The following is a 25,470-nucleotide window of genomic DNA, read 5'->3' as shown; positions in this document are numbered from 1 at the left end:
TCGATTCTGCTCTGGCATCGTCCCTTGGCCTGCCTCCCAGTGACCCCGCTGACTATTTTTCATAAGAACAACCTGGCAATGTTGCTGATCATCGGTTGTTTTTTACGGGTCACTGAGTATATCACCGGAATAGATACCATGCAGAATGTTTAAACGCAGCAGTGGCAGAACATTACTGGAAAGCTCGAGCTGCGAGGCAGTTTTTGCCAGGTTTTCCCTTCGGAAATACATTGGCTGTACCTGCCGGAGCTGATTGCTAACCTTTACAGATGAATAACGCCTGTTGTCTGTGGAGGTACATCCATGACCGGATACCACCGGTATTCCATTTGATAACATTATTGTTTACTGATGCCGTATAGCGCTTTTCACTAGGATTGTCAAAACACAGAACATCATAATAGAAATCTTGAGCTAATAAAGACCCTACAGATTAGTAAGACTTATAAACAGGAGGGTTTCCAAAAAGATGGAATAGTGGAAGTGCAGCAGTCACCGACGTTGATGGAGGTGTTTGCCAGCAGGTGGAGAATCCTCTGCTGCTTTGATGTTAATTAGGTAGTAATTAAGATGTAGTGATCCCTTTCCTCCACCGCTTTGTTCAGGATGAAAACGACAATCCACCCACCTTCAGCCGACCGTCGTACGTCATCACCATCCCGGAGAACATCATCGCAGGTACGTGCTGAGCATCTTCTAATCTCTGCTTTTGGCTGGGTGCGCCACATGCATCGTTGATGTGACCATATGTCCGTGTGTCAGGTTTTGGTCTGTGGAGTCATCTGAAGCACAGGAGAGCACTCTGGAGAGAGGTTTCTTAACGTGGACTAGTTCCGGGCATCCATTTCTCAGCAGAAGTGCCTCTCCACATTCCAACCATCGCCGTCGTGACAGGGAGCAGCAATTCTGCCCCCTGGAATCAGTGACCTCCATTTCCCCCTTCTGAAGTTACGGGAAGCCATAGTCAAGTCTCACCTCTTTGCAAACTACTTATGGTCCCGTATAAGATTTAAATGACTACATTTCCAAGCTGTGAACCGAGATAACAAACTGAAAACAGAAAAGATTGCCTATTGTTTTTCTCAGCCCTATCTCATTTTCTCTAAAGTCTCCCTAGCAAAATGCAGCAGCACTTATAAAGGATGTATCGATATACATCAAAAGAGGGCTGCGGGAATCCAGCTGGCTGTTGATATCAGCATTTGGTTATCTGTGTTTAGCTGATGTTTATGTACTAAACAAAAATGCACTGTTAGATTACCAAAATAATTTGCTGGCAGTCATATATATATATATATATATATATATATATATATATATATATATATATATATAATTTATTTATTTTTTATATATATATATATATATATATATATATATATATTTTATTTTATTTATTTATTTTTTTTAATGGTACTATAATATATTCAGCTGAACGCTGAAGAGTCTAAACTAGAGAGGGTGATTTGAATTATATATTATTTTCTGGAGTGTAACACGTTTGTACTCCGGAGCTGAAGAAACTGCAGAAGCTGCTGACTGAAGCGTCTCTCTCGCTGACGGTCGGATGTGTGCCTCCGACCTCGAGCTCCTCCACCTGGGTGGGTCCCACGGTACTAAATGCTCAGGAAGGAGCTTCAGAGTGCTCCTGGGGCAGCCGTGAGGCGGTAGTCCTTCTGTCCCGACCCTCACACGCGTTTTGGAAGCCATCCCCTGTCTGGGGGGGGTGGGACTGAGTCAGAGCCCACCTGTTCTCGCAGGTGGTGCAGCAGTGATCCGGAGACCAGCCAGCTATCCCTGGACAGCATTTCCCTCATACCTTCTTCGCCATTTCTTACTTCACAAAAAATTCATCAGGTTTTTCTATCATTCTTCTGGCTGTCAGTTAAGCGCAGTCGCCAAAGAGCTGTTCCCCTCAAATGCCCCCCCCCCACCCCCGTCTTACCTTTGTTTTTGTGTTTTATTTCCAAAACACGACTAAATAATCCAGTACAGTGAGTGTCCGCACTAAAATCACCGGCTTTATCATGCATTATTACGCATTTATGCAGGAGTCTCTTTTATCTCAGACAGTAGATTTGCTTTCGGTAGCAGGAGGAAATTACATTTGGCCAGTCAGTCAGAGCAAACCAGCTCACATCTAAACACGACTTTTAGGGAGAGTTTTGGGGAGAGGGAGGGGCTGCTGCACAGCTCTGCCTCCCGCTGTCTGCAGCAGCTGTAAGACTCAGCTGTGGGCTTGTTACCAAACAGCAGCCTGGTTCGAGTTTCCCGGTGAGGCCCAGCTGTTACACTCCTCAGCTAATGATCTTGCCGGATGCTGTTCCTTTAGCCGGTGAGCTGAGGGCCACAAGCTGAGTCAGTCCTTTCTGACGGGAGAGTGCATCACACAGTCTGCGCCAGGACACTTACAGCGCCACCTGCTGTCTCTCATGAGGAGAGCTCCATTAGAGAGCTAGGGAAAAAAAAAACGACATAACTTATTCGTTATTTAATGTTCTGAATTATATCTCCGGTCTTTATTAAAGAAAATTAATATAAAACAGATGTGTTCCTTTTTTATTGTGTCAGATTAGATTAGATTAGATTAGATTAGATTAGATTAGATTAGATTAGATTAGATTAAGTTCACTGATTGAAATTGAAATTCTTGAATTCTGTTCTTATCCTGAATTATGTGCTTAAGATGTTTGTTTGAGATGTTCAGACGTTAGATGTGTGTTTAAGTCTAATTTGGGACTGTAAGTTTAATTAGCTTAGCCACGCTTCTGGGTGGTTGGAAAGGGGCTTATGCTTCTGGATTTTTGGGATCATTGCGTAATGATATTAATGCTGCTCTTTTCCGGTGTGCGTGTGTCTCCCTCTCCCTCGCCCTCTTGTGCTCTCAGGGGCGACGGTTCTCTACGTGAACGCTACAGACAGAGATGCCTCCAGAGAGTTTGGCCAGGAATCCCTTATCTACTCCCTGGAGGGGTCGCCCCAGTTTCGCCTGAACACTCGCTCAGGTGGGGCGGGGCGGTGGGGAGGGGCGGTGCCTGAGGAGTGCACTGTCTGAGTGTCTGGGTGTTACGTGTTTGTGTCTGTAAGTAAGTCGTCATGGGGGAGAAGCAGTATGTGTGTAGATGATTGTTTGCAGGTATAAGGTGCAGAGTTTTTCTTGGTTCAGTCAGTTTACTGCCAGTGTGTGTTTCAGGAGAGATCACCACCACGGCCCTGCTTGACCGTGAGCTCAAATCTGAGTACATCCTCATTGTACGAGCTGTGGATGGGGGGGTCGGACCCCTGCAGAAGACTGGCATCGCCACGGTAACCGCATCATTGTCCGATTGCTGTGGGCTTTCATTGGGGTTTGAGCACATGCACGATGCTTCACTTTCTGTGTTGGTGGCTTATTTAGTGTCATTTTTTTTTTTTTGATACCAGTGGTTCTCAGTGGGATTTAAGTTTCTTATTGAATCTGTTACAGGTGAACATCACCCTCTCCGACATCAATGATAACGCCCCAGTGTGGAGAGATGAGCCCTACCTTGTCAACGTGGTGGAGATGAGTCCCGTAGACACTGACGTGGTCACGGTGAGCGTCACTGACGCCTGCTGATCTGTGACCTTTATCGTTGAGAGCCTGACCTCTGACCTTTATTACTAACAGACTGACCTCGTGACCTGAATCACAAATATGGCATCGCTTGGGAACAGCAGCCACTGACCTCAGAGTGATGTCATGTGGCATGTGTCATTCAAAAGAAGTAAAAAAGTGATTTCAGTCATCATTAGTGTTCTTTCTGCTTATACACTGCATGTAGGTTAGACTCTAGGAGTCAAATGCAGATGAGGAATTTATGCAGAAGCCGTGAAATAAATACAATAGCACGTTCATTGGACAGCATGGATTCAGGACCATCTATCAAAATGAACGATTTAATTTTGATATTGGTTTGGAGTTTTTAGTTTTTTTAGAATAAAACTCACTTTATTTTAGGAAAACATTTACAAAACAGTGTAAAACAGAATCACGATTCGCCAAACTCAATTTCACACAAACTGGCAGAGCACGCCGCCCCAACGTACCGGGCAAAAACACGAGTACGTGTGCATGCCTTCCGGTGACAACGAGTGGGCGCATGTGTTACAGTCAGACCCAGCTGTGTGTGCTGAGTGTACAATGTTTCCCGACTTCCTGTGGGTCCGGATGACGGGGGAGAGCTAAACTATTCTGTGTTTCTGCCCTGTGCGTCTCCAGTCTCGGATCAGCGCCACCCTAATTGGATAATTAAGATAAGGAATGAATTTAGGACTTGTTGAAATTAATCCACACAGTTTAAAAAAAAAAAAAACTCGCACAGAGTTTGGTGTAATTTTCTATAATTATTTTTTCATTATAATATAATTAAATTATATCCAATAATATAATGTATAATTTACTGTTATTTTCTCATAAGCGGCGTGACTTGGTAGGTTATTTAAACATTGTTATTCTGAGGCCAACTTGGGCCAATAAGGTGTGGATTACACCCCAGCACCAGTACCGTGACTCCTCCCACGGCGATTGACGGCAGTGCTTTCCGGAGGTGTGCCGGCGCTAATTAAGCTCCCAAATTAACAATGCGCCAGCGAGCGTAATTAATGGGGTCCGACTGGTAATTAAAACGTAGCCCGCAGTCAGACGCATACTAATTAATTACGCCGCTCAGCCTCGTGGAAGGGTCAAGCTTGAGGGGCTTGATGAGCGAGAGGGAGACGGGCGGGGATGGGGGGGCGGGTTGTAGCAGGGTGGCACCACATCACAGTGTTGCCTGTCCTCCACTGTCTGACCCCCCCCCCCCAATCATTTCACTCACTGTCTCCCTCCATTTAAGCCCACTTAACAGGCCGCTAATTGACCGTGTTGCTAATTCCTCCCCCGGGATAACGTTTGTCATGGTGCATGTGCTCACGGGGCTGTGGTTATTCTTGAGGGACAGTCGCCTCCCCCCAGGTTACAATCGCCATGCATGACTGCGGTTCCACAGCTTGGGGGGGGGCGATGGGGCGCGTGTGTTTCCGCCATCCTCGGATCGTCTTCACGGTGCCTCCTGAGATACTTTCACCTCCGAAGGGGTGGGCACCCAAGGCCTTACACCCCCGTTCTTAAGAAGCTCACGCAGATTTATTTAGGGACCAACACAAACTGTCATGCCCCCAGCGTTGCCTGTTTTGTGCAGAACACACTGACTGTTATGAGTGACATCTTTGATGTATATGCAATCCATGGCCAGGTTATCCACTACAACTGCTGGTAAAACCAAACAAAACCATTGGCTGCCGCCATTCAGGTACTATCTGACGATCTGAAACAGTGGCTGAGATCGGCGTGATTGGAAATTTGCCGTAATAGCTGGTGCCTGACTTACCAGCAGCAGCCACCTTCCTGAGATTTTCCCTCACCTCAGTGAAAACAGTGCAGTAAACTGAAAACATTCATTCTGCAGTGGTTGTGTTGCTGAAAGCCCCTTATTAATGAGAGGGGTCAGGGGACAATGGCTAGATTCGCGAAAGCTGACAGGAAGGTCACAGGTGCAAAAATAACAGCTCAGTACGGCAGAAAGGCCACAAAACGCCTCCACACAGCTAGTGGTTCTGGAGACAGAAGGGTTTGCTGCCTGGCACTGGAGGCCATTGGGTATATTCTGACTTAATGGTGAGAAGGTGCTACCAAAGGGGGAATGGATGGATGGATGGATGGATGGTATGACACATTATTGATCTCAGGTGAAAGTTTATTAAGTAATTCTTAGGTATGTGTAATAACAATGAACATTATTCAATATTCTTGTTTTCCCCTTTTAAGTAGTTTCCTGCTGGCTTAAAGTTGTTTTTTTTTTTTTAGTAGGCTGTGTGCTGGTTCCAATACTGTACCTTACCCACTTCCCAGGTGCTGGCTGTAGATCCGGACAACGGGGAGAATGGGACAGTGGTGTACCAGATCAGCCCAGCCAACCCTTTCTACTCCATAAACAGCAGCTCGGGCAAGATCCGCACCAGCGGAGCCGTGCTGGATAGGGAGAGTCCCAACCCCAGGGACACGCAGCTCATGAGGACCATCGTGGTCTCCGCCAGAGACAGTAAGACAGACAGCTGTTCCTGTCCTGTGTCACTCCTGGCTGCCCTCTCTTCTTCCCTTCAGTCTTAACCATATTTCATTTATATTACATACCATTTGTGTTCTTGATTCTGATGCTACTTTATAGGCTGGCCTGGATTAACTTTACGGGCATTTCTGAATTTCCTGATCTACCTTCTGGCTCTGGTTCTTTCTGTCATGTGTGCTGTTGCCCGGGGGCACTTAATACCCCTAATAATAATATGGAGCATTAGGCAAAAACAAGATGAACTTTGTACACTCGGATTATGTCAATTATCAGTTGCATTTGCACAAGACTGTAGAGATCTAGTGCTTGTAACCTTCTAATTGCTTTTTCCAGTTGGAAGTTCTTCATGGTGTTCTGTTGAATTCTCTACGCAGTAATAACCTCTTTTAAGCAAGTTGGTCAGAGTATTCTAGCTCTGCTATTCCATTGAACAGCCTCAGCTTGACTTTCCTCTACTTAAAAGTTTATTTGAATGAAACAGCTGGAAGGTCTTACAGTGTCTCTGCTGCCCCCCATAGGCGGAAGGCCTCCACTGCGCTCCTCAGTCAGCACCACTGTCTTTGTGAATCTGCTGGATCTCAATGACAATGACCCCACCTTCCTGAACCTCCCTTTCACTGCCGAGGTGCCAGAGGGGCTTCCGATTGGTTCCTCAGTCTTCAGGGTCAGTTGCTGGTGACATCCATCCTAATGTCATTTTCTGCTCGCGTTTGTCATTTTTGTCGCGTTACATTCATGTGAGGGTTTAGGGTTTTGTCTGTGTATGTGGTTTGATTGTGCATTGTACAGATAGTCCTCTGGTTATGAACGAGATCTATGCCATGAGTCTGGCTTTAAGTCGAATTTGTAGGTAAGTTAGAAAAAAAATGATGCGTTACATAATAACAATTAATATACAGTAACTTACTGCGGCATACCTCGAGCTAACAAACTGCTCAAGCCATGTGATGTTTTCACAAGCATTACAAAGTAGTACTTGCATTCGGTATCGCAAACTATTTTATTTAACCTGAATGTTTAATATAATTGGCTTTATGGCAGTCCGTTCGTAAATACAAATTGTCCGTAAGATGTTCTTAACCCACGGACTGTCTGTGGTTCTGCTTTAGCCTCTGCATGCATTCTTCTGTGCCTGTGTGTTTATCTGCCATGTGAGCTTCTGTGCATGTGGGTGTTGTACGCTTTCTTCCCTGCATTAAGTCCCCGCGCACTTCTCGCAGATACAAGTGTCGGACCCGGACGAGGATAAGAACGGCCAGGTGACCATGGCCCTGCAGATGGGCATGCCCAGGCTGGACTTTGTCCTCAACACCACCACGGGAGGACTGGTCTCCATAGCCAAGCTGGACAGGGAGCAGATCGGGCAGTACCTGCTCAGGGTGGTGGCGTATGATGCCGGCCAGTTTCCCCGCTCCTCCACCAGTACCCTGACCATCACAGGTACTGAGGAGGGGGTGGGAGGGGGAGAGGGACACAGTGTAAACGGTGGCACTCCCTGGAGGTGGTAGTCGGGGGTGGGGAGTGAGTGACAAGCTACCAAGTATAAAATATCAAAAAATGATAATTATCACCCTGGGTGGCACAGTGGCTCAGCCTACAGCCCCTCTGGCTGGCGTGTAACGGACTTGCTCTGTACGGCTTTCCTTAATTTATTCCAGCTTCCTTCCACAGTCCACAAACGCAGCTAATTGGTGTGTCTGAATTGCCTAAAGAAAGTGTAGGTGTGCATTTATGTGCCCTGAGATGAACTGGGGTAAGCACCAGGCCCCCATGCAACCATGACCAGCATTAGCAGTTTTGGGATGGATGGATGGATGACAGGTTTTTAAACCGCGTGATTTGAACTCAGAAAAATATGCATCTGCTGCCATCTAGTGGTGTACTTCTAACATTACAAATCTGAATGCTGAGTCAGCTGTTTTCCAAAAATAGTATTTCTGAAAAAATTCTAGTTAAATATCAGAGCAGCAGGAACATTTGCACTTGCATTTTTTTAAAAGACATGCAGAGCTTATGTATGGATGCACATGTATTTGTGGCAAGCCTGGAGTCGGTCTCTAGGGCCACAAAGCCTGAGGAACATGCAGGATAGATGGCAGTTCACCGCTGGGCTGGACGCATGCCATCTCACACTACTTAAAGACCCCAGCTTCATGTAACTGTATGGTTTTGGACTGCCATAGGAAACCAAATTGCCCAATAAAAACTTATGTGACTACAGTGAGAACATGTGAACTTAGCATACATATGACAGAAGTGGGATTTGAACCCACAACAATGGCGATGCAAGGCTGCTATATGGTTGATTGAGCTGCTTTCTTTAAAGCAGCAGTTTGTGTATTTTTGCTACTGAAATGCCATTAACGTGCCTCTGCCTTTTCCCCCGTCTGTGTCTGGCAGTGTTGGACGTAAATGATGAAACTCCCACCTTCTTTCCGCGAGTGTACAATGTGTCGGTCCTGGAAAGCGTGCCGCGGGATTTTGTGGTGACTCGGCTGAACTGCTCGGACAACGACGCCGGACTCAATGCCGAGCTGAGCTACTTCATCACGGGTGAGCGAGGGCAAGCCTTGCGCAGTGTCAGCGCAGGAAATGCACTGGCTGTGGGGGATGGGGGGCGAGTGCAGCCGCAAGAAACCTCTCCGCCGCTAAGCAGTGTGGCGTCTGCGGTGTGTCGGGTGTCACATGATCGGAGATGCAGCTCTTCCGCCAGCTTGTATTTAGTGCAGCAAGTCGTGTGGGGTTCGCTGTGGTATGTCGCCGTCAGAGCTCAGCACGTCTTTGATGTCTGCCATATGTTTGCGAATGCGGTGTGTGCCTCTGAGCGGTGTTAACGCAGTCAGCCACTGTATTCTCACTCCACACAGCTAGGGGTCACAGCCCATGGCTGCTGGAATCCACAGTATGGGCCACCCACATTACTTTTATCTCTGTATTTGCGGGAAAGAGTACCCAACAATTACCAGGCATGGACATCATTATTTGCAGCCCTTAAGGACAGAATAATGATACTTTATTGATACCTCTGAGGAAAGTGCATTTTCGCCTATCCCATCTATGAGACACATATTGTACACAGGTGAGAGCAAACTTGGGGGTCACAGCATAGGGTCAGCCAGCCTGCAGCTCCACTGGAGATGGTCTGCCAGCCCTGGGATTTGAACCGACAACCTTCCGATAGCAGGCACAGTGACAGTGTTCTAACCTACTGAGCCACACACTACCTCTTTATTTGTTAGTGGCTACAACCAGCAGGGCCAAATAAAAATTAAAAGAGGAGACTGTTTGTCCTGCGTTCACAAACAGCTGCCCTCTCCCAGGTGGAAACGAAGACGGAAAGTTCAGCGTAGGATTTCGGAATGGTGTCGTCCGCACTGTGGTCGGCCTGGACCGAGAGAGTCAGGCCTCTTACACCCTTGTCATCGAGGCTATCGGTGAGTGGCTCCATACTTGGGAGAGGGGTATGTGTGAAGCTCATTGTACCGTAGATACACAAATATGTGATCTGCATGCATCCGCTAACGGTTTCCTGCCAGATGTTCGCGTTTTGTAAGTGTATCGCTAAACTTAAAACGTCTTCGGTAGTCCTTGTTATCCTTGAGGTCTTCCTTATCACACTGCCGTCAAGCAGTCAGGCGATGCATGCAAATTCACCACTGTCTATTAAATTTTTTAAGTGATTTTGAAGTTCCTTTGTTTCCCTTTACTGCCGTGAGCTAAAGATCTTTGAGGTTTCCTGTTTATGCTCACACTGTTGAGTAACTGTGCTGCTCGCATCTGCCGCTCGAGAAAAATCTGCGTAAAACACCTTGCAAACAGTGACCTCAAACCTGCATGCAACCTGCTGAGATGTAGGCACACGGGCAAAAAAAAAAAAAACGAGACCTTTTGACCAAAGAACAGATTCCACGGTTTTGTCTCTGGGCCTGTCCATCGCTCACTGCCCTTCTGCCTGTGCTCACATCAGACAACGGCCCAGCTGGAAGTAGGAGAACCGGGACGGCTACCGTGTACGTGGAGGTGCTCGACGTCAATGACAACCGGCCCATTTTCCTACAGAACAGCTACGAGACCGGCGTGCTGGAGACTGTTCCACGTGGCACGAACATCCTGCAGGTACACACACCTAGACTGGCACACGCTCGCGAAACAGAATACTCAGTCATACCGGGGAAGTCTTCTTTTTTTATTGTCTTATAAAAATGGAAGGATTACATCACTTGATGGAAAACAGCTGTAGAACTTTGGAAAGAAGTAGAGCAATGTGTGTATGTATGTTTAAGGAGAAAACGGTGAGATGGTCATGGAGTTATGCCGGCAGTCACATTAGAGACTGAGACTGAGACTGGAACGAACCATTAACCCCAATCATGATTCAGCTATCAGCTGTGCTACTTGTGCTGCAGCTTTCAATATTAGCACTATTAATCTGCACCAAGTAGTTAAAATAAAAATCAGATCTTCCCCAGCTTTTGTCTAAGGGGGAATTCCTCAAAAACTAGTTACCTAAGAAGCTCCTTTCAGGAAATGTCAGTTTAGTGGAGGAGGAACATGCACCCCTCAAACAGATGCTACATTGTGATGGTAGGGTCCAAAGACCTTCCCCTCGGCAGTTTCGCTGAGATGGTACAGTCCGGCATGTTAAGACCCATTCATGGGGAGCAGGTTCCCATGATGGAGTGTACCAGGTGGGAAGCCTGACAGGTTCTTGTGTAAACAGTCAAGCGAGAGATGAAGTGTTACTACATCAGCGCCGCGGCAGAGCTGAAACCGCCTTCTGCCTCGGCAAAAGGTTTGCGCAGCATTTGTTTACAAGTTCACAAGTTCACATGCAGGACCCTCTGGCCTCTCGTGAACTTATCACAGATCTGTCAAGAAGTCAAGGCGCACTGCCACAACTTGTTTGCTGAGATGTTAGCGGGAAACTGATCTGTATCTGTGTTTTCGCATATACAGAATTCCATGAGGTTGGTTTGCATATGGTTACATCCTGGTGTCTCAGACTGACTGTCGTGGAGTCACTTCTAGGCTCTGTCTATGATAGACAGACCCTCCCCCCTTTCTATCTCTGCCCCCAACTACACATCAGGGATGGGGTCTTAAGCTTAGAAATAAAGGCCATCCATTTAACCATTAAAAGAGGATAATAAAGGCAAGGTTAAGCATTAGTGTTAGGAGAACGTAGGATGAACGTAATTGTAGCCTCTTCTCTATTTGTGACGATGACTGCCCACAGTTACGGTCCTCCCAGCCTTATTCTGAGTTAACATCACTCTCCAAGTCCAGTTAATACATGATATTGTGACATTGCCTTTGAAAGGTGAGGCTTAACCTGACTCTGAACTTCATTTCCCATCATCCTCTCTGCATCCGAGCCACCCGAAGGTTAAAGTAGATTCCTTTGATGCAGTCTGGCAACAGGCAGCAGGTGTGGGCAGCAGGAGCATCCATGGGGGGTGGGGGGGGGTGGGGTCAGATCTCAGTGGCATGGTCATAGAGGCAGGGCACACTGAGGTGTGGCGGGGGGGGTGGTAGACGGCGACGCCCTCCTGTCAGGCCGTCGCTGTGGGGGGCGCCGGAATGAAGACGTCAGGGAGCGACGCATGGAGCCCAGCCGCTTCCAGAGGCGCAGCTGCGGCTCACTGGGAGGGGAGGGGCTGCAAGGGAGGGGCTCCCCCAGGCCACACCCCCCGTGGGGGAGCCCCACCTCTGTAGATGGCCTGCACACAGCCAGGAAGGTGGTGCAGCTCACAAAGAGGATGAAGAGGCAGAACACGACGATGATGGTGGGGAGCGGAGGGGAGAGGGCGGCGGGCAGAAGCGTGGGGCTGTCGGGGCTGCTGAAATTCACGGACAGCGCCTCCGTCGGAGGGAAGGAGGAAGCGTTGATCGCTGGGGTGCTCATCTTTTATGGATCTGGATAGAAATGAAGGATGAGCACATTTACATTCAGCTTGACTTTTATCCGGGGCACTATGCACTTTACACATTAAGTACTCCACTATAGTGCAAACCAGCAGTCCATAGCCTTCACAGCTCTGCTACATTTCCTCCTCTCATTGCTCATTTATTGCTATTTTAGTTCATAATTAATAGCTTAATCAGCATCTTGCTGCTGTAGCCATCCACAGCCTGCAGCCGTGCACGCTGCCCCCGCACGCAGCCCCCGCATGCAGCCCCCGCATGCAGCCCCCGCACGCAGCCCCCGCCCGCTGCCCCCGCAAGCAGCCCCCGCCCACTGCCTTGCTAGATGGCACTGCTTCCGCTCACACGTCCCTCATTTCCTCTCACAATCGTGACCTTTACCACTCGTGCGCCTCTTAGCTTTTGCTTGGCTTGAGCTCACGTTCTCGAGAGCGTAAGCACAGCTTCGGCCCACACAGGACAGGTGCCCTTTCGCGAATCATCTGAGTCACCTCTGCTTTAACCCTCTGGAGTCAGCGGTTCCAGCCCTGGGACTAAACCGAAATCTCACAGAATTTAAAAAATTCTCTTATTCATTACTTTAATTTAAGAAATGATTCGGTGAACCAGTTCCAATGTTGCTTTTATTTTTTATTTTTTTTCCCTCTTTTATGCCTTTTCTAATTGTTGGAAAATAGATAATCGACACATTCAGTTTAATAAATTCTGCACTACCTAAAACTTTGAGTAGCAAAGTCAGCAGACTTCTCTGGTGGGACCTGGGCATGAGCACAACCACGAGACTTCGGTTGGTAGTGGCACACGCAAGTACACACACATCTTTGCATGCACTGACATTACAGGCAATTACATAGTTGCTTAATAAGTGACTGAGCAAGATTCTTTGCTTGACAGAATTTCTGCAGCATTTTACAAATAGTCTTTGTTGCTACGAACCTCCCCCTGCAACCCACCCTCCCTGGGACCACGGTTCTGCACCCCACCCTGTACACCTCCTCCACCCCTTGGGCACTTCCCCAAATTACAGATCTTAACCATAACGTTTGTAAATGTCATTGGATCTCATTCAGTGGAAACAATGTAGAACTTATCGGTTTGTGGGGGCACTGGGCCATATACCTTCCGGTTCATACATGTGATCCCTGCCGGCTGATAAAATGCTCACACAAGCCCGCCTGTCACTGGCCTGTCCTGTTCCATTCAGCAATTAAAATTCACACATGCGTACTCACTATAACTGAGATTCTGAACCCCTCCTCATTTACTCGCACACAGGCACCATTTATACCGAGATCAGTCTAGTGTATGTCTTTCATCCCTTTTACAAATCAAATTCACATTGTTCGCTTGGTTAGTACTGATACCTTCCTCAGGACCGACAAAGAAGAATTTCGTTAGTTTTTTGTCCTCATTCTGCATAAACGATACATTGAACATGGATAAAATCCTGCAAAGTGGCGTCTGTTACTCTAAATGACCAGAGTATACATCAGTAACGTCACATTCACACACACAAATGTGCACCTACTCATACAATATCAAAATTGTCTGTTCAGGACGGTAAATGCAGAAATACACACGCTGGCACAAAGAGGGAAACGTTCCTGAGAAAAGTTCATCATGTGGTGGCATCGAAAATACATGAGCATTTACCTTGAATCTCCTCACCCACAGAGAGAAGCTGTTTCTCCAAGTTCCAACTTTCCCAACCTCTCCAATTGCAGTTTCTCTCGGAGGTGAAAAAGAGAAAACTGGGGAGTTGGATTGGGGGGGGGGGGCAGCCATGGGTAAAGGAATTATCAACCTGACTTATTTTTTATTTTGTAATTTTAATTCATAAAAATGCAGAATGCCTCACACAGTAAAGTAGCACTGTTACATTATTTTCTCACATCGTTCCCATGTCTGAGTTTGCTTGTTGGGTTTTGTCTTTATGAAATGAACTTTACTGTGGAAGTTGTGCTCCCCTATAGTGCTGAGAATGGCACAGTCTCGCTTGTATATCCCATTCATCACCCTCAAGCCTGACCCCCCACTCTACCCATCCAGCCAGCACTCACTCCCCCCAAACCAAAAAAAAACCCTTTATCAAGCTAATGAGAGCAAAGCAGGATCCGCTGCTCTGTGTGTGTGTGTGTGTGTGTATGTCAGTAACTAGGTTTGTAGTTGCTATGTATGAGTCAGTTGACATGGATATTCTTTTTTGTGACACTTCTCTACGTGTCTGTCCAATGTGAACACAATAAAGGGTATAAATCTCTGTGTTAAGTTGAAAGCAGATCATTTCACGTCCGGCAGCCAATCAGAGTCACTCTGTGTTCAATCAGGTTGAAGCTGAAGTTCCTGAAATGTTCTCATCCTCCTGAGACCGCTGAGTTTTTTTTTTAATCCATCGAACGCCTGAAAAGGGGGCCGAAACGTAGCAGTGCGCCCCCCCCCGCCCCCCCCCCCCCCCCCGTACGGTCTCCGCGCTGCACCAGCAGAGCCGAAGTGCTGCACTAGCCTCTTTGTTCTGTGCTTCTCCAGAGGTGCCCGCGTTTACAAGACAGGCTCGCCGTTACGGGAGGGGCGGTCTGCGTCGTCCAGGGGTTGCCATGGTAGCGCATTAGTTACCAGGAGGTGGAAGCGGGGGAGGAGGGGGACACGGAGGAGCGCAGTCAGGGATGACGTTCCTGCCAGCTACTTCTATGAGTGTGTGTGCATGTGTAAGGACCAGCTGTGTCAGGCAGTCTGCATTCTCAGACTCTTACTATTATTAATATTATTTCTGTGGTAATTTTTTCTCTCCCCACTGGGTGTGTGTGTGTGTGTGTGTGGGTGTTTGTTTGTAGGGAGGTAGTGTGCATGGGCATGTAGAATGACTCTTATTAGGGAATGCCTCACCTTGTCAGTGTGTGTGTGTGTGTGTGTGGATTATGTTTATATTACATTGTGGGGACCAAATGTTCCCCACAATGTAATAAAACCCTGTTATTTTGACATTGTGGGAACCATTTTTTAGGTCCCCACAAAGATTTGTGAATGCAATCAGAAAAGTAAAAATGCCAAAAGTCTCATATTTAGTTTGATTACTTACAGGTAAAGTTAGGGCTGGGTAGGGGTTAAGGTCGCCATGTTGGGATTAAAGTTTTTCCCATAGAAATGAATGGTGAGTCCCCACAAAGTTTGTGTGTGTGTGGTTTGCATAGATCACATCTGATCAAAGTGCAGTAAAACCTGAAACTTCCTTACTTTTGGGGTCACTTCTTCAGGTCCCCATTTTCATAAGCTCGAATTCATAAAAATCCAAGAATGCAATCAAAAAAGTAAAAATGCGAAAAGTCTTGTATTTTGGTTGTTTATTTAAGGTTAAGGGTGGGGCTGGGTAGGGGCTAAGGGTGTCGTGATTGGGATTAGGGTTTTTCCCATAGAAATGAATGGACGGTCCTCAGTTAGATTGGAAGACCAACTTGTGTGTGTGTGTGTGTTTCAACACAGGTGCAAGCCACAGATGCAGACCAGGGAGAAAATGGTAGAGTTCTGTACAGGATACTCTCTGGTAAGTGCCCGGGGGGGGGGGGGGGGGGCATCCTGTCCTTCAGCTGAAAATATGCACAATAATCCTCCACTCACTAAACAAGAAAACAGAAACACGTCGCCCTTTGCAGTGAATATTCATTAAAGAACACAGCAGAAAATAGCTAATATGAGCACTTATAGGAAAACTGTGTATGAGAGGAAGAGTGAAGCCAGGCAGCTGTGGCCAGTTTGAGGGCCTCTACCCAATAGGACACCTCAGTCGACTCTCCTGCGTCAGTCACCAGGTGTATGTTTAGTGTGCATGACTATATGGCAAAATGGCACTTCACAGAATTGGCAGCCAGGTGCATTTAAAGCAGTTAAATTAGTGAGTTAAAATGGATAAATTGGCCTCTTTGAGCAGTCACTTGCATAATGTGTCATGAGGGCTGTAATTTATCATGTTAACATCTCAGACATAATTGAATGGGGCTTAAAAATTTGGAATTGAAAGCTGAATATCGGAGAGCTGTTTTACAGCTGGGTATTAGTCTGACAATGAGCTGCTTTCTGGGTGCCGCACGGCCTCCTTCACAGGGAACATGAACCGGCAGTTCAACATCAACGAGCTGACGGGGCTGGTGACGCGGGGCGAGCGAGCTCTGGACCGGGAGAACAGCGGCTCACACGTGCTGGAGGTGGAAGCGTACAACAGTGACCTGGGCAGCATGAGGAGCTCAGTGCGGGTGAGTGTGAGGGGGGGCAGGGCTGGGGGGCTGCTGGAGGTGGGGGCCTGTAACAGCGACCAGGGCAACATGCGGAGCTCAGTGTGGGTGGGGGGGGGGGCTGCTGGAGGTTGGGGGCCTGCAACAGAGACCGGGGCAATGTGCAGAGCTCAGTGTGGGTGGGGGGGGGCTGCTGGAGGTTGGGGGCCTGCAACAGAGACCGGGGGAATGTGCAGAGCTCAGTGTGGGTGGGTGTGTGTGGGGGGGGGGGGATTTGCTGAAAGTGCCCAAGGCTCATTGACCCTTCGCTCACGTGGAGAGCGAAGGCTAACCCGTGCGTCTGATCCCACTGGAGAGCTACTGTGAAAGCTAACCCGTGCGTCTGATCCCACTGGAGAGCTATTGCGAAGGCTAACCTGTCCGTCTGATCCCACTGGAGAGCTACTGTGAAAGCTAACCCGTGCGTCTGATCCCACTGGAGAGCTATTGCGAAGGCTAACCTGTCCGTCTGATCCCACTGGAGAGCTACTGTGAAAGCTAACCCGTGCGTCTGATCCCACTGGAGACCTATTGCGAAGGCTAACCTGTCCGTCTGATCCCACTGGAGACCTATTGCGAAGGCTAACCCGTCCGTCTGATCCCACTGGAGAGCTACTGCGAAGGCTAACCTGTCCGTCTAATCCCACTGGAGAGCACTGCGAAGGCTAATTCGTCCGTCTGATCCCACTGGAGAGCTACTGCAAAAGCTAACCCGTCCGTCTGATCCCACTGGAGAGCTACTGCGAAGGCTAACCCGTGCGTCTGATCCCACTGGAGACCTATTGCGAAGGCTAACCCGTCCGTCTGATCCCACTGGAGAGCTACTGCAAAAGCTAACCCGTCCGTCTGATCCCACTGGAGAGCTACTGCGAAGGCTAACCCGTGCGTCTGATCCCACTGGAGACCTATTGCGAAGGCTAACCCGTCCGTCTGATCCCACTGGAGAGCTACTGCGAAGGCTAACCTGTCCGTCTGATCCCACTGGAGAGCACTGCGAAGGCTAATCCGTCCGTCTGATCCCACTGGAGAGCTACTGCGAAGGCTAACCCGTGCGTCTGATCCCACTGGAGACCTATTGCGAAGGCTAACCCGTCCGTCTGATCCCACTGGAGAGCTATTGCGAAGGCTAACCTGTCCGTCTGATCCCACTGGAGACCTACTGCAAAAGCTAACCCGTCCGTCTGATCCCACTGGAGAGCACTGCGAAGGCTAATCGTCCGTCTGATCCCACTGGAGAGCTACTGCGAAGGCTAACCCGTGTGTCTGATCCCACTGGAGAGCTACTGCGAAGGCTAACCTGTCCGTCTGATCCCACTGGAGAACTACTGCAGCATAAATTGCTGAAAAAATTTATGCTGACTATGACAGAAAGATGTCGTAATACACAATGCATCCCAGTTTGCTGTGTATGGGGCTGCACAGTTGCAGACCTTCCGAGTGCAGATACTGACCCTTTCTCACCGCTAAAAGTGCCTACAATGGGGCTGGGGGGCTACTAGAGGTGGGGCCCTGTAACAGCTTCAGAACTGGACCATGGAGTAACGGAAGAAGGTGGCCTAGTCTGATTAGTCACATTTTCTGTTTCAGTGGCATGAGAGGGGCCTGCTTAATATTAGGCTGGTGGTTTTAATGTTATGGCTGATCGGCGTATAGGACTAATGGCATTCCTCTATGAAAATTTATGCAGGATTAATGCGAAACCAGTTTAGCCGGCAGATAGCTGGGAGCCACGACGATCAAAACACGTTTAGATTTGATCAGTGAAAAAAGAAAACATAAAGAACATAAAAGTGAGATGAACGACAGAGGCACAAGAAAGGCGAAAAGGTGATGGGGAACAAAATGGGCTGCCTGTCATTTCACACATGCCTACAAAAGCCGATGACACCAGGAAAGGTCAGAGACACGACGAACTGCAGAAAATCTCTGTCGGGAGATTTTTGCTTGATGAACAAAAAATCGTCTTAAGCACTGTACAGTGCAATGACAACTGAATTAACAGACAAATGTATATACAGGAACATGCAGAAGCATCTAGACCCCTGCCAGATTCTCTGTTACTAAATGAAAAATCAGAGAAAATAAAAAATAACTTTTTATTTAAGTTTCAGTGTTTTACTCTAGAGACTATCCATCCATCTTCAGAGCCGCTTCTCCTATTCAGGGTTGAAAGGGGTTCGGAGCCTGCGGGCACAAAGCAGGAACAACCCAGGATGGGGCATACTCACACACTCACATACTCACACACTCACATACTCACACACTCACATACTCACACACTCACATACTCACACACTCACATACTCACACACTCACATACTCATACTCGCATACTCACACACTCACATACTCATACTCACATACTCACACACTCACATACTCATACTCACATACTCATACTCACATACTCATACACTCACATACTCACATACTCACACACACACACCACATACTCACACACCGCACCACACTCACATATTTACATACTCACACACTCACATACTCATACTCACATACTCATACACTCACATACTCACATACTCACACACACACACTCACATACTCACACACGCACACACTCACATATTTACATACTCACACACTCGCATACTCACACACTCATACTCACACACTCACATACTCATACACTCTCATACTCACACACACACTCACACACACACACTCTCATACTCACACACTCACATACTCACACACAGACTCACATACTCACACACTCACATACTCACACACTCTCATACTCACACACACACACTCACATACTCACACACTCACACACACACTCACATACTCACACACTCACATACTCACACACATACATACTCACACACTCGCATACTCACACACTCACATACTTACACACTCACATACTCACACACTCGCATACTCATGCACTCACATACTCACATACTCACACACTCACATACTCACACACACTCACATACACACTCGTATACTCACATACTCACACACTCGCATACTCACACACTCACTCACACACTCACATACTCACATACACACACACACACACACTCACATACTCACACACTCATACACTCACACACGTATATACTCACACACTGACACCTACAGGCAGTCTGTTAACTCCAGTTAGTCTCAGCATGTTTTGGACTGTGGGGGGAAACTGGAGTAACTGGAAGAAATCCCACAGTGACACTGGGACAGCATGCAAACTGCACACACGGAATCCTAGCTGAGACTCAAACCCAGGGCTTTGAGGTGTGAAGCAACAGTGATAAGCACCATGCCACCCTTCACTAGAAACTATTCTTAAGAAAATTAAAAAAAACTGAAATATACTCTTTGCATCAGTATTCAGTGTGTGTGTGTGTTTTGCAGGAGCTCCGAGTTTACAAACTGACCTACCTATGAATTATTAAAATAACTTCCACTCTTTCTGAATGGAAACCATACAGGTGGGGAACATTATTAGGGCTGTGAAGCTGAGAAAATGGAGATAAAAGAGAAGTTATATAAAGAAATAAACAAATGCGTAAGATAGTTACAAAAGCAGCTTTGGGATGTCCCACCGGGCACTGGTGGTTTATTTATCAGGAACTGGAAACTCCATCCCGCCACCAGACACTGCATGGAAAAGGTTGTCACTGTATATAAAGCAGAAGGAGACTTTGAAGAAAACCACACTGGGGGCAGAAATCTCTTTGAAGGATCCGCAGAGTTCAGCAGTCAAGGCGCCCCAACCAGCCGTATGGAGAGGTCTGCATAAGGCTTGAGTAAGAGAAGCCATTACCCAAAAAGAGTTGCGGCGAAGCACGTCTCGGGTTTGCAAAAAGAAAAGCGTGATGCAATCTGGGAAAAGAGACTTCGGTCACATGTGCTTGGGAAAGAGCTTTATTAACCAGAATTCAAAAATATATGTGTGACACAAATCTACCATTTCACAAGGCTGGTGAAGGCCGGTGCTCATCACATCTTGCAGTGCTGATGATTTCCATCTGCGGCGACTCAGCTGATAAAGTGAAATTCTGCAATGAATCCTGCACCAGGAAAGTGGAGAGGCCAACACTTAGAATAAAGACTGTCTCTCAGCCGGACAATGATCCCAAACTGAAGATTAAAGTAACACTATAGCGACCAGTCAGAGCCCTCACTGCAGTCCAGAGGCACTATGGGAAAACCACACAAGCTTCATCAGACTCACTTGGACAGCCTGAGTGATTCTACCAGGAAGAACAGGTGAAAATGACCCCGGAGCCGTGTATAGCTAAGCTATACTGTCCAGGACAGACTTACTCACTCCATAAGTTATTAAATGGGTTTGGGGGAGTTTGACCAGAAAGTGACGGAGAAGCAGCCAGCGAGTGCTCAGCATATATGTGACAGCTGGGAAAGCATCCCAGGAGGCCACCTCATGAAACTGGCATGGAGGAGAGAGCGGGGTCAGCCAGTCACTGGAGCAGCTGGGGTTAAGGGCCTCAGTCAAGTGTTGGCATCACTCTGATGACCCCGGGATTTGAACCAGCAACCTTCTGAGTCCCAAGCCACAGACTTGTCTCCCAGCAAATGACTTTTTAGTTTACTACTTTTTTGGTCAGTGCATAATTCCATATATGTTATTTTATAGTTTTCATATCTTTATAATTATTCTAAAAGGTAGTGATTAGCGCAAATAAACCTTTCTATGGATAGGTCTGTCCAAACTTTTGCCTTGTACTGTATGTTTGAAAACACAGTAGTAGGTTTGCTTGTATTTATTGGTGCATGGAAGGGTGAGGTTTTAAGCGATGTGTCCCCACCCTGTAGGTGATTGTCTACGTGGAGGATGCAAACGACGAGCCACCAGTCTTCACCCAGCAGCAGTACAACCGCTTGGGCTTGCGGGAGACTGCCGGAATTGGCACCTCAGTGATTGTGGTCAGAGCCACTGACCCAGACACAGGTACACACCCACCCCTCCATCCACACCTTGCTTCAGAGGGGCCCTGTGAAGGAGGACCATGTGCTTGCGGCTTAGATAAGCGCCTTCCTCGAGGTGATGAGTGGTCGTTTGGGTACTTAGCATTAGCTTTTAGTGAGGCTCGGGGAAGACGTCTGCTCACACTGGAATTCTTCCAGTGTAATATTTTTTCATTTCCTTTGTCGTCACTGTAATGTTATGTCTGTCACTGCCTGAACACACATATAAAATGTGTCACCTCTCCTCCATCCCCCTGCCCCCGTCTGCCAGGTGACGGTGGAGCCGTCGCTTATGCCATAGTTTCAGGTTCGGACCGGAAGTTTGAGGTGGACGTGAGCACTGGGCTGGTGACCACGGTGGATTATCTGGACTACGAGACCAAGACCAGCTACTTAATGAACGTGTCGGCCACGGACCAGCTGCCCCCCTTCCACCGTGGCTATTGCACCGTCTACGTCACACTGCTCAATGAGCTGGACGAGGTGGTGGCCTTCCTCTCGGCCTCCTACGAGGCCACGCTGCGCGAGAACATCCCCACCGGCACGGAGGTGGTGCAGGTCCGCGCACGGTCCGCTGACAACCTCAACCAGCTGTCGTACCGCTTTGACCCCGACACATCTCCAGTGGCCCTGGCACTCTTCAAGATAGACAGTGTCACTGTGAGTGAATCTGCCTTGATCTTCTGTGCAGCACTTACTGTATTAACCAGAACCTCACTTCTGTCACAGTGGGTTTGGGGGGGGGGGGGGGTGATTTATGTTAGGATCATCATCACAACGAATTCCTTATTCAGTTAGTTGCAATACAAATTAGTAAGATTTTTTCTTAACCCTGCAACTCATTGAAAGTCTGATGAGTTGGGAAACATTGATGTAAACCGTCCTTGAGATCCATGTTTTCTGAGCTCTGCATGAGAGCCTGCACAGACCTTACTAGCCGATTGCCATTAATGGCAGCAGCCTGGTTTGGAGAGTAGTGTCAAAGCGGGGACCTGAGCGCACACCATGGCTGACTCGCCTTGGCCTCTGCCCCCCTCCCCTCTGCGCCTGTCTCCCTGTAAGGGACGCATCACCGTCACAGGCTTGCTGGACCGGGAGAAAGGGGACTTCTACACCCTGACAGTGGTTGCTGATGACGGGGGGCCCAAAAAAGATTCAACTGTGGTAAATTCTGCTTTCCACTTTATTACTTGTGTTTTACCATTAAAACCCATTAGCCCTCAGTTCCACTCCATGACCCTACACTGAATTAGCGGTTGGAATAATAATAATAATAATAATAATAGATACTTTATTGATCTCCGTGGGTAATATAGAGAGAAGGGCAAATTATAATATATATTTTTCTTCTCATATCAGTAGTTTTGTTGTGTTTACAGTTTCTTAAAATGCAGTTTCTTACACTGAGCAACAATTGTGTTACGTTACCCCAAAACAACAGAGGAACACTGTGCAAAGTCTGACAAATCTGTCTTGCAAACATTTTGGTGATTTTTTTTCATAGAAATGATCCATCTTGTTGTTTTTCTCCTGCCCCCCTCACGGATTTGCAGAAGGTAACATCAATTTCTATTCTATTCTACTTTCGATTTATATACTTCCTTTCTCCGCTGTACTTTTTCTTTTTCTGCTTCTCTCATATTTTGTGGATCTGAAAATGCTTTTCGGCAGTTTATATTTCATTTGTCTCAACAGCATAAGCAATTGACTTTATGCCTTATTTAAGAATCTCTTTTGTGCCAGAACACATCCCAGTCCAGTCATTGAACATTTCCCCTAATGCATGATGTGCATTGTCAGATGTATCCATGAAATATAATCCTGATAAAATGACAGGTACAGTGGAGTAAGTTAATGGGGAGACATTAATATGGAATGAAAAACGGCATTTTTGTTTAAGAAGCCTCAGGACCTCAGGAAAACCTGGAGTCTGACTTCCCCATTTTGAGCTGCAGAGCGGGAGGTGTCTGTGTGGACACACACTTGGCTGCCGCAACCTGCTGCACAGCATTCAGTGGCTGTTTGTGCGCCTCTTGGCAGGTATCAATCACTATATTGGATGAGAATGATAATAGCCCTGAGTTTGACATCACGTCGGATGTGTCCGTCGAGATTCCGGAGAGCACTCCCATCGGGAAGAGGGTGGCGGTGGTGCTGGCTCGGGACAAGGATGCTGGGAATAACGGACTGGTAAGCCGGGGGGGGGCGTGATGTACGGCAAGACGGAGGAGCACTTGAAGGCAGCAGAGTGCACGTTTATAAAAGGCATCCTGAGTGTTAATTGAATAGATGAGTTTCCAATGCTGAGGTTGTCCCTCTGACATGGCTGTGTGAGCCCCATATCCAGCCACGAGGCAGACTGAAATACCTGCAAGCTTATTTCCAGTATGTGCCTAATTGGCTGCCTCAGGTTAACTTCACTCTGGTGGCCGGCAACATGCGTGACGTATTTGAGGTTCGCACCACCAACAACACCTACGGGGAGATCCACGTCAACTCAGCGCTCGACCGGGAAACTGTGGACCGCTACCTTCTTAAGGTGAGACCATCATGTGTCATCTGGAAGGATAGACAGCGTGGGGCTCTGCGGCTTGGGACTGTAATAGGAAGTGTTAGATTTTAGTGTCTGAACTGTTAGGGATGGCTGCCCCGTCCTGGCTTGTTCCCTGTCTTCCCTTCTTGTTCCCTGCCTTCCCTCCTTGTTCCCTGCCTTCCCTCCTTGTTCCCCGTCTTCCCTCCTTATTCCCTGCCTTCCCTCCTTGTTCCCCACCTTCCCTCCTTGTTCCCTGCCTTCCCTCCTTGTTCCCTGCCTTCCCTCCTTGTTCCCCTGCCTTCCCTCCTTGTTCCCTGCCTTGCCCCCACAGATTCCAGGATAGGTTCCAGACCCCCAAAGTCCTGCATAGGAGAAACGAATATGGAAAAAGGACAGACGAACATCAGATTTTACATTGCATATCAGCGTCATACCTGTGATGTTCACGCGTTCACACGTGTTTCGTTGCAGGTGAGGGCAACAGACAATGGCTCTCCTCCCCGATTCAGTGAGCTCACCCTCACCGTCAACATCCTAGACGTCAATGACAACCCCCCGGTCATCCAAAGCCGAAACGGCTACAACGTCAGCGTGAGCGAGGTGCGCCCAGGAAACACAGGGGGGCCCAGTGCCACATGCATGCGGAACGATTCCTGATTCTAACCACAGAGATGCAAGTTCAACTGAAATTCTTACCAGCTTCACAGCAGTTGATATTTTAATTCCCTTTTCAGGCTTTTATCACTTTTGACCATATTCACACTTGACATCTGAGAGTCAAAGTGCCACAGCCTTCATGACTCACTGACCACCTCGTAGAGGCTACTAATAACAGATGTCGTCATTGCATTTAGACAGTTACACTGCTGTCCTTGAAACCTGGAGTCATGCAGCTCTTGTGTATTCAATTTAGTATTCATTTAATTTATTTAGATCAGTGTTTTTCAATCAGGTCCTCAGGGACCCACAGACATGTTTTGGGAGGAAGCAAAAACCTGGGCCAGCTGTGGTCCCCATGGACCGCATTGGGAAGCACAAATTTAGAAAACTGTCACTCCAGTTTCCACCTGCAGTCTAAAGACAGGCTGTTTTTCATTTGAAACCGGTTTAGGAAACTGAAATACTTTTCGCGTAAACATACGTGTGAAAAGTCCACTGGAGATTATGATTTGATGACGGAGGGTCTGGGGAAGCAGCATGTTTGGGGGGATCGTCAAACAGAACAGACACATAGGCCTCACACCCTGAATCTCTTTGGGGCCAGAATGTGGGCGGAGGAACGTCTGTGCTGCGTGTGGCAGCCAGTGACCGGGACATCGGCCCCAACGCCATGCTCTTCTACTACATCACCGGGGGCAACCAGGACCTGACCTTCCGCATGGACCGCGTGACCGGGGAGATCGTAACCCGACCCTCGCCCCCCGACCGTGAGCGCCAGCAGCAGTACCGCCTCACGGTGACTGTGGAGGACGATGGCACTCCGCCACTGTCGGTGAGCCGGGGGTGGGGGGTGGGGGGCTACAAAGGATAATAGGAGTAATGACAATAAACTGAGACCCAGGGCGGACTTTATCTGAGGGACGACAACACCGTGCTGAATCGTCCGCTTTCAGCTTGCGTCCTGTTCTTCTGCTGCAGTCACCCTTGTCCTAAACCCGATCACGTT

At 47.8% G+C, this 25,470-nt stretch overlaps 2 protein-coding genes across 3 annotated transcripts in view; one reads left to right on the top strand and one right to left on the bottom strand.

The window, feature by feature from the left end:
* Positions 1-25,470, top strand: part of cdh23 (cadherin-related 23) — a 188,409-nt gene that overhangs the window by 125,442 nt on the left and 37,497 nt on the right. The window contains exons 19-38 of one of the 2 annotated variants that reach the window (XM_049007874.1): positions 606-678; positions 2,889-3,005; positions 3,194-3,306; positions 3,467-3,574; positions 5,912-6,101; positions 6,647-6,792; positions 7,349-7,568; positions 8,529-8,681; positions 9,449-9,562; positions 10,096-10,244; positions 15,531-15,591; positions 16,149-16,297; positions 21,119-21,254; positions 21,543-21,931; positions 22,334-22,435; positions 22,825-22,827; positions 23,312-23,461; positions 23,682-23,810; positions 24,276-24,404; positions 25,069-25,296. In XM_049007874.1, coding sequence (XP_048863831.1) covers positions 606-678; positions 2,889-3,005; positions 3,194-3,306; positions 3,467-3,574; positions 5,912-6,101; positions 6,647-6,792; positions 7,349-7,568; positions 8,529-8,681; positions 9,449-9,562; positions 10,096-10,244; positions 15,531-15,591; positions 16,149-16,297; positions 21,119-21,254; positions 21,543-21,931; positions 22,334-22,435; positions 22,825-22,827; positions 23,312-23,461; positions 23,682-23,810; positions 24,276-24,404; positions 25,069-25,296 — 2,859 coding nt within the window. The other variant, XM_049007873.1, reaches the window with a different exon arrangement.
* On the bottom strand, positions 11,578-13,784 carry LOC125738680 (uncharacterized protein C10orf105-like). Its single transcript, XM_049007876.1, has 2 exons — positions 13,707-13,784; positions 11,578-12,044 (listed from the first exon to the last, which is right to left on the bottom strand). The coding sequence occupies exon 2, from the start codon at positions 12,031-12,033 to the stop codon at positions 11,620-11,622; it is 414 nt and encodes a 137-aa protein (XP_048863833.1). The 5' UTR covers positions 12,034-12,044; positions 13,707-13,784; the 3' UTR covers positions 11,578-11,619.

The sequence above is a fragment of the Brienomyrus brachyistius genome, chromosome 3, assembly GCF_023856365.1.
Source record: "Brienomyrus brachyistius isolate T26 chromosome 3, BBRACH_0.4, whole genome shotgun sequence".
Classification (NCBI taxonomy): Eukaryota; Metazoa; Chordata; class Actinopteri; order Osteoglossiformes; family Mormyridae; genus Brienomyrus; species Brienomyrus brachyistius.
This window is presented reverse-complemented; position numbering and strand designations above follow the sequence as displayed.

Bases quoted from the DNA above. Each gene is read 5' to 3' on its own strand.
- LOC125738680 (XM_049007876.1), bottom strand. From the start codon at position 12,033: ATGAGCACCCCAGCGATCAACGCTTCCTCCTTCCCTCCGACGGAGGCG.